The sequence below is a fragment of the Rhincodon typus genome, chromosome 25 (assembly GCF_021869965.1).
Source record: "Rhincodon typus isolate 14 chromosome 25, sRhiTyp1.1, whole genome shotgun sequence".
Classification (NCBI taxonomy): domain Eukaryota; kingdom Metazoa; phylum Chordata; class Chondrichthyes; order Orectolobiformes; family Rhincodontidae; genus Rhincodon; species Rhincodon typus.
In genome coordinates, this window is record NC_063356.1 from 26,411,989 (window position 1) to 26,421,242 (window position 9,254).

The 9,254-nt window shown below is 35.2% G+C and overlaps 1 protein-coding gene across 8 annotated transcripts in view; it reads right to left on the reverse strand.

Moving 5' to 3' along the window:
• Positions 1-286: 286 nt before the first annotated feature.
• Positions 287-9,254, reverse strand: part of ube2t (ubiquitin-conjugating enzyme E2T (putative)) — a 32,465-nt gene continuing 23,497 nt past the window's right edge. For 7 of the 8 annotated variants that reach the window (XM_048611983.1, XM_048611984.1, XM_048611982.1 and 4 more), the window contains exons 5-7: positions 6,044-6,142; positions 2,834-2,923; positions 287-562 (exon numbers count right to left, since the gene is read on the reverse strand). In XM_048611983.1, the coding sequence (XP_048467940.1) occupies positions 428-562; positions 2,834-2,923; positions 6,044-6,142 (324 nt within the window). In that variant the 3' untranslated portion in view covers positions 287-427. The remainder of the gene's footprint in view (positions 563-2,833; positions 2,924-6,043; positions 6,143-9,254) is intronic. The other variant, XM_048611987.1, reaches the window with a different exon arrangement.

Here is a 9,254-nt window from a genome sequence, read left to right on the forward strand (position 1 = left end):
CTGGTATTGGAATCCCTACCTCTCTGGCAGTCTTCATGCCCTGTGTAAGTGGTAAACCCTAACCCTTCCCTGCCCTCTTTTATTAAAATAGGTGAGGAGAAGGCATCTACACACAGAATCATAAATTTATAGCACTGATCAAGATAATTCAGTCCAAGCACCTCATCAAGACTTATTCAATTTAGTAAAAAGCCAGAATACCACAGGTACTGAAAACCTAAAATAAAAACAATACTGGAAATATTGAGCAGCACCTACAGAGAAAAATAAATCATTTACTCATCTGTTTTCTTTGTCACCACTAATTGGTAATTTATTGTCATTGCCAAAAACTACATTTATGAAACCACATAAGCAACAAATTTACAGGTTAGTTACAAAAACTTTAAAAGATAACATCAAAACACAAACACAAGTACCACATTATTTATAAACAAAATTTCTTAGCATTTTCAGAATCACAGGCAGATCTCTTTCTTGATACTGGTGTATTCTTATTCACAAGCTGGCTGTGATTCTGGTCTTCAACATGGCTCTGATTCTCCTTCAGGCAGCTAGATATCTAAAATAAGGAATAAAAGGTTTCAAGTCATCCATTTAGGCCCAGACTTACTCATCCCACTTCTGATGAGTGTAAATTAAGTCATTGAGCAATATTACTTAGTGAATAGTAGAATTGTGATATTGCCAAATAAATGTCACATTGTTTGTAAAACTCCAAACCTCCATTGCACATATACACACGCCATATAGTGTGCAAATTATACTTTGGCAGTAATTCTCAATTCACAGAGAAACCAAATAGTCTGGCATGCACATGCAATTTTATCTGGATCTTGCTTGAGTAGAACAACAAATAAGATCTTGAATTTGTTAAGTCAGGGACAGAAAGATCATTTCTAAAAAATCTCATACTTTATCATATACAGGAGACAGAATAGAACTCAAGGAATTGGAGGAGGAGTGAACCATATAGCTCATCAAGCCTGCCCTACCATCACATATGAGCACACCTGTTCTGGGCTTCAACTCCATTGTGCTGCCTACTCTACATATCCTTTAATCCCCAAGACACCAAAAATCTGTTTAACCTAGCTTTAAATGCATTAAATGATGGAGCATGTGCAACTCTGATACATAGAATTGTAAAGATTCACAATGACTTGAGTGAAATAATTTCTTAGTTCAGTCCTAAACCATCAGCTTCATATCCGAAGGTTATGTTCCCATGTTTTAGACTCCTCGACCAGCAAAAACAATCCTTCAGCATTCACTCCATTAAGCTCCCTCAGAAATCTTGTATGTTTCAAAGAGATTGCCTCTCATTCTTCCAATCACAATGAAGAGTGAGCATTTGTATAGCCTCTCATCATAGAAGAATCCCCATGACCTTAGGAACTAATTTAATTGAACCTTCATTGTGCCAACTCTAGTCAAAGTATAAGTGCAAGTTTAAATTGTAGCCGTCTTTGCCCAGGCGAGTCGTTTGGATAGCATTAACAGTTACTATATACAACTTCATGCAGCAGGTTTCATCGGCAGTTAAAGTTCTTAAGAATAAAAAAAGAGACAAAGGGCGCGATGTTGTTTACACAAAGCAAAATGACAGCAGTATTTATTTAGCAGCAACTTCTGACAATTCAGAACTACGGTATTTCCTTTAATCCATTGAACTTGCTAGCTCATTAATGCATTACTGATAGCAAATTTTATTAACCCTCTTTTTCCAATCGAGATATAGACTACTATTTATTAGCAAGTATCTGCTGTGCCTTTATTGGGAATAGTTGTTGTTTGTGGAATTGGTGAGAGGTAGTTACTTAAACTGAAGAGAAATACAGTTTGTGGCTTGGAGATACATATTAACTGAAAGAATTAGTCTAACTGCATAGGTCTTGGCAAACATCATACAGAATACCATTGTTAGATTGACAGCATGCAGTCACAAAATTTATTACATAAACAGAAGGTGTTTTAACGAAAGGACAACACTATAAGCTTAAAGCTTTCTGGGTTTGAATAGGAGAGACTCAAGAACTTTGTAAAAAAAAACACTTATTTCACTCCTTTCTCGACAATTTCTCTTGCATTCTGATGATGATGATAGTTCTCCATGAATCAGCATTTATTGTTATGTGGAGAGAAAATTAATAACCATTTATGATGATTTTGAGTTGATAGTGAATTGCTAAACTATTCAAACAGAAGGTATTAAAGCTTAGCTAGAGCATGCTACAGCCTTGTCCAACATCTTGATATCAACACACTGCAGCAAAAATTAATAAATAGAAGTCAGGAACGCGAATTCTGGCTCATTCCTTTCACCAAACTCAGCCAAAACTGATACCAGCCGTGTAACCTGTCTCTAACCGATACTGGTTAACTCAGATACAAATAAGGCAGCAACCTTGCATCTTTCTTGCCCTAGCTGGACCAGAACCAGATTTTCTATTAAATTGATTGAACTACTGAGTAGTATATGTTTTTAATTTGTGAGTATAGGAGAAAATGTTGGATCAATCATTTTTAGTGTTTTCAAACCATTTTTATTAACCAAGATGGTGAGCTTTTCATTAGTGTTTTATGGTTTTTATTTCAAAAGTTTACAGGTATAAACCTTTAAATCATAGCTGTATAATTGAATTCCCTGCAAACTAAGTTGCCAACCACCAGTTCAGGACGCAAAAAGGGAAAAAAAAAAAAAGAGCAGCCACTTTGGAATTATGCCCTTGTGTATTTTGCAGTTATTTACAAAGCAGTTTTGGCATGTCCCATGAATACAAAGTTACACATTTCACCCATAACCCCACAAGTTGAGAAACTGTAAACATACCTCATCCTTTTTTGCTGGTGTTGCATATTTTAATGTCCATTGTTTTGCATTCTCCAAAAAAGACTGTCTGTTGTATTTGAATTCAGATGACTGAAACAAAAAGGAAAAACTATATTAAGCAGTTAATTCTATCTTTAGAATGCATTTACTAGTTTGTAGTACAACTGAAAGGCGAATAGAAAACACACTCAATTCAAACAGGGATCTTTGCCTATTGGCAAGTACCAGCTTGTTGGCTGTCTCCGCCAAAACTTAAAAGCATTGGAAGGATATAAAAAAAGAATGTAACTGCTTACAATTAAAATAAATTGCTCCATACAATTTAGTCTTATAATTATCAGCAAAAAGCTCCAACTACAATACAAAAGCAAATTTATATATACTTAAATAAAACAATAGAAATGCTCACATAAATACCAACAATTTTAAATTGGTAGAATTAAGTACAGATCAGTGAAATAGATGTAATGTCTTGTAATAACTAAAGTTGCAAAAATCTGAACGAGAAAAGGCTTAAGATATTTCAGAAGACATTAAAAATTGTTACCAACTTTATTATTTCTAATAATAAAACACTCGTGGAGATGCTTAATCCCATTTTAGCATGGTCCAAGGGCCAAAAAAGTCACCATGAAATCGAGTGTTAATTAAAATCAGTAATTTATTGATAAGGCTAAAGATTTACCACCCACTTACCAACAACTCACATTTCAACTTATTCAATAATTCACTTTTTGTAGGCTGAATTTAAGTTAAGCAACATATATAGCACTTGTACATGTTTAGCATTGTGCAATGAACTTGTAGGAATTCCATAGAATCTTGCATTCTTTTGACAACTTACATTTATTATGCTTAACTTCAATTTTCAGAAACTTTTTTTAAAATTCAAATCTGTGTTTTGTGTATTAAAAGTAAATTGAGTTAGTTGTTTGACAATCAATCGGTGCAAGGGCGCTATTTTGTGTCACACCTCATTTGCCCTACAAGTAGTTATTTTGCACAAAACTGTGTAATAGCAATTTGTAACACTAGAGGACCTCTGTGAGCTTAAAAAAAAAACTGCGCTAAAGGCCTGAAATCAGTATACCACTTTTCCAAAAGCTAGTAACTTGAAAATTAAAAACTATAAACATGCAACCAATTTATAATATTTAATTAAGATAATCACTGTTTAGACTAATCATTTTCAAATAAAGAATGTTGGCATCATAACAACTATTTTCATTGGGAATACTCGAGTACATTGACAATTGTGAACAAAATAAATTTTCAAAAAGAACCTGGATTTAAAATGTAATTTTTGCTGGAAATGTAATAGAGAAATTATTTAGCATTGATCAATATGTGCAGCTGTGATCTCAAAATTTATTATATAATTCTGATGCTACCATCTGGCAAGAATTGTTCCACCAGCATTTTATTAAAGCATAACTATTTGGCAAAGAGCAGCTATTTTTGTGAGCTGAAACTAATTTTTACATTTTAAAATGATATGAAAGAAAATAGTAGATCTGAAGCAATTTTATTATATAGCCGCTGATCAATGATAATTGCATTAAAATAAACTGTATGTGTTTATTTTAGGAACAGATGCCACTCAGTCCTCTACCGTTTAATGAAATCATGAATGATCTGTAACCTAACTTTGTCTCCACAACCCTCATCTTTTGCAAGCAGAAATGGAATCTCAGATTTTAAATTAATGAATAAGCATCAATTCCTTTCTGTGAGAGATGGTTTGACACTTCTACTACTTATTCTGTTAAGAAGTGCTTTCAGATTTCTCTCCTTAATGGTCTTGCTCCAAGTTATGGTTATGTCCTCTTGTCTAAGACCCCAAGTTACAAAGTTTTTTTTCCTTTACTATCAATGTCTTTCACAAAATGTAAAACCTCAATCAAATTACTTCTTATCTTTCTATATTCCAGGAAAAACAAGTTTAGTTAATGCAACTACTGCTCGACTTAACCCTCAGAGCTCTGTAAACATGTTTTGTGACTTCATTTTAAGATGCCTAGAACTGTGCTCGATACACCATGTGGTTGACCAGGGCTTTGAAAAGCTGTTTATAAAAAAAAGAACTTCTTCCCCTTTCTTTTCAAGCCTACAGGGATAGAGTTCACCATTCTGTGGCGATTTCTACATTGGACTTCTTTCATTCCTAGCTCTACACCATTTAAAAATGACTTAACTCCATCCTTTTTTGTGCAAAATGGATGACCCCACCCTTACCTGCTTTGAAACAGTTTAGAATCTCACTTAATCCATCAATTTTTCGTTACAGAATTTTGCTCCCATCCACAATACTAAATAAAAGGTAAAATGTGAAGTCGTAATAGTCCGACCAAATCATAGATCTGCACTTTCACTAGAAAGCCAAGACCTATGCAGTTAGACTAATTCTTTCAGTTAATATATATCTCCAAGCCATATACAAACTGTATTTCTTTTCAGTTTAAGTAACTACCTCTCACCAATTTCACAAACAACTATTCCCAATAAAAGCCCAGCAGATCCTTGCTAATAAATAGTAGTCTATATCTCGACAGAAAAAGAGGGTTAATAAAGTTTGCTATTAATAATGCATAAGTGAAGTTCAATGGATTAAAAGAAATACCATAAGTTCTGAATGGTCGGAAATTGCTGCCCAATAAATACTGCTGTCATTTTGCTTTGTGTAAACAACATCTTGCCCTTTGTCTCTTTTTTTTATTTTTAAAGAACTTTAACTGCCAATGAAAATTGCTGCATTAAGTTGTATATAGTAACTGTTAGTGCTGTCCAAACAACTCGCCTGGGGAAAGAAGGGTACAATTTAAACTTGCACTTATACTTTCACTAGAGTTGGCACAATGAAGGTTCAATTAAATTAGTTCCCAAGGTCACAGGGGTTCTCCTACCCCTATACCCTGACACTGTCTTTTCCACATTGGTTTTACATCATTCTTACCGCTGCTGCTGCAATTACTTCTGTTACTTTAGCATTCCATTCACTTGAGTGTCAACACCTGTTTGAGAACTGAAAGTTATTAATCTGTCATTTTACTATGTTTCTGGCACAGGCTCCCAACATTTGTCAGCCTGCAGTCCTCTTCACTTATGCATTGCACATTTTCTACTCACTATCACAGTACTTTCACTTTTCAAGGAGTTGACTCAACATTTATTACATACCTAAACAGTATCTTTTAAAAGAAATTAACTCACAATATCAGCCATGAGAGGATCATCTGGATTAGGTTCTGACATCAATAAGTGAATGGAAGTTAACACAGTAGCAAGATTAAGGGATGGCTTCCAGGCACCCTAGATAACAAAGTTACATCTTAGCACAAAGTTTACTTTAGTAGTAAGCATGAGATAATTCAAAATGAGTATTTGATATTAGCATGTAAAACCCAAGTGCATATTTGAAACATACTATTTGGCATCATATTACATTTTTGATCCTTGTCAGTCAATAAATTTACAAAGCAAACAATTTAGACATGTAATTGTTAGAATCATCAGCTCCACGAGGTCAAAAAATTACCCACAAAAGGAAAGTAATATACTATCAGAATTGAGAAGCTGACAGAGTTAAACAGATCCTAAGAACTGCATTGGTGTTCAGTGTATAACAGAACTCTTTTTAAATTATAGCTATAGCTAATCTTTTGTACATGACAAATTGATGAAATAAGTAATATTTTTCCAAATAAAAAGAGGAAAAATGCATATTTAAAGAAAGGCAACTTAACGTTCAATTTGTCTTCCCAATCTAATGATATAAAACTTGTCACCACAATATTTGGCATTAAGGCAAGGCAAGTTGAATTGTTACATCTTATACACATCATTGAATTTCATATTTTAGTGCCAAAGATACCAATGATCAAAACGCTTTCTCTATTTTGTCATAGATTGAGAAGTATATTCAAGGCTGAGACAGACAGATTTTTAAACAGTAAAGGCAAACAAGGGCTATGAGGAAAAAACAAGAAACTGCAGTGAGGATTATTAGATCAGCCATGATCTCAATAAATGGTAGAGTTAACACAATGTTTTCTTGTGATCCTTGATTCAGCAGCCATCAGTTGGACCAAAGGCTTTGCTGGAATGTGAAATTCTTCTTTTCAAATTCTTTTAGCTTTGGTTTTCATTTATCCAGGGGGTGAAAGTCAGTGACAGGAGAGAGAGAGAGAGAGAGAGAGCGCGAGAGCGAGAGCGAGAGCGAGAGCGGAATTTGGCTTTTTGCAGGCTTGTGGAGGTTTTAGTAAAGTAAACCTCAGGTTTGTGACAAATTGCAACTTACAACTAATCCAGAAGCTGTTGCGGGGCAGATTTTTTGTTTAATACTCAAAGCCAGCAGGTCTCATGAAAATATCAACTCTAATTTCTCTGAACGTTGCAGGCTGTCATTTAACCATTAAGTGGCTACCACTCACATATTCAACTTTTCTTGGGTTCTTGTATAAAAAAAATTCCAAACTTCCATTTTTCAGTTTATATTTCCAAATACAATGCATGTTCTTACAATTTACTCAATGTCAACCTTGTCCACTGAAATCTTAACACAGACATTGGCAGCTATAAGTTGATTTTTGTCATAAAACAGTTCAGGTTTTACTCAGAGTGGTACTGACAACAGATACAGAACTCATTGCTTGCAAGCAAAACTCAGTTAAAACTAATGGATGATTAAGGTTTTTGCAAATATTAGCTAGCAGCAAAATGACACAATGAAATTTCCCTAATATCAGTACACTCAAATAATGAAGGACATCAGTTCAACTTAGACAATGTAACCATGGTAGCCCAAGCCAAACACAGGCATGCACGGGAATTCCTACAGACATGGTTCTCCACCCATAACACAAATCAACAAACATGTAGAATTGGACCCCATATACAAACGCATACAGAACAAAACCAGAAATGACACAACCCACCATAACAGACTGGACAGTATAAATTCCAAGTGGAGTAGAACAACATTGTTTCATCGGAAGCCTCACTGATAATGTTACCTAGCATGGTAACGAAACTTGTAAATGAAAACAAGCCGGCTCGGTGAGCAAGTCAACCTCAATTAATTGATGACTCAAAAAGCAGATCAACATTTTCACAGCTGCCACAAGGTGGTGCCAATGGCAAGGTTTGCCCTTGCACTCTCCCCAGATGTCACAGTATTAAACAAATAAAAATGAAACAGAACACTACTTTAAGAAAAATCATTTGCATCAAGGGAGTAAACACGCTTGGCAATTATATGTGGCACCTACTTTTGCCTCTTTCTTTCAACATTCTTGGAAGTTTCAGCTCTCGTTTTAAAAACATTTCAAATGGTTAAACATGCTTTTGGCACACTGTGCAATCCTTATGTTTTACTGGAGAGTCCAGGCTGTCCTGCCAAAGTCTCAAGACCTGCTAATCTCCTCACCACAGTTGTCGTTGCTGCTTTGGAAGGGCTTGTGCCCCTAAATGGTACTTATAAACACCATCGGGAGTTGAAATTCACATTGGGAACTGCTGCTGAGTGTTCTCAAGATTGCGAAGTTGCAATTCAGAGAATCTTAATAGTTTTGCTCTTAGAAGTATTAACAGCCAAGTACAACACAAATTGGGCAGCTACAAAGCTCTTACTCTACCTACCTCAACTATGGCTTTTTAAAAACATTTCTTTTCCATTGTAATTGTTTTTTTATACAGTCATCGTTGTGCCCTGCAAATAAGGTCAATGAATTTGTGCATTTTCACAAGAGCTGTTTACTTAGGATTAAAAACTGGGCTATCAGATGTGCCAGGAGTATAGGCTGGATTCCAAATCGAGGATCAAGGAGGTAAGGTATGTGATAGCAATCCATAGAATCAACTACAGTTTATTGCTGAAATACTGCTAATGGACTAGGTCTGTAAGTGAGGAGACACTGAGGAAGCAAGAATTGGCCTTCGGTATTGATGAAAATCAGATTTCCTGTGGAGTTGAGGGGTGAACATGTAGGCATTTTCTAAAGGGCAGATATTAGGGAGTAAAAACCAAAAGAACTGCGAATGCTGTAAATCAGGAACAAAAACAAAGTTGCTGGAAAAGCTCAGCAGGTCTGGCAGCATCCGTGGAGGAGAAAACAGAGTTGGTCACTGGACCCGAAACGTTAACTCTGTTTTCTCCTCCACACATGTTACTGATTAAGCTGTTAGTACTTTTTAAAAGGTACTGGGTGAAAATTAGAGATTTTGTCTTTGTAACTAATTAGAGATTAACATGTTTAAAAGAACAAAAATAGCAATGAAATGAGAATTAGAGGCAGTTTGCTTCAAAATTCAAATGATTTGTTTTTATTTGCTAAGTCATACTGTCATACAGCATAGATACAGACCATTTGGCCCACCATGTCTATGTCGACCAACAAACACCAATCTACACTAATCCCATTTA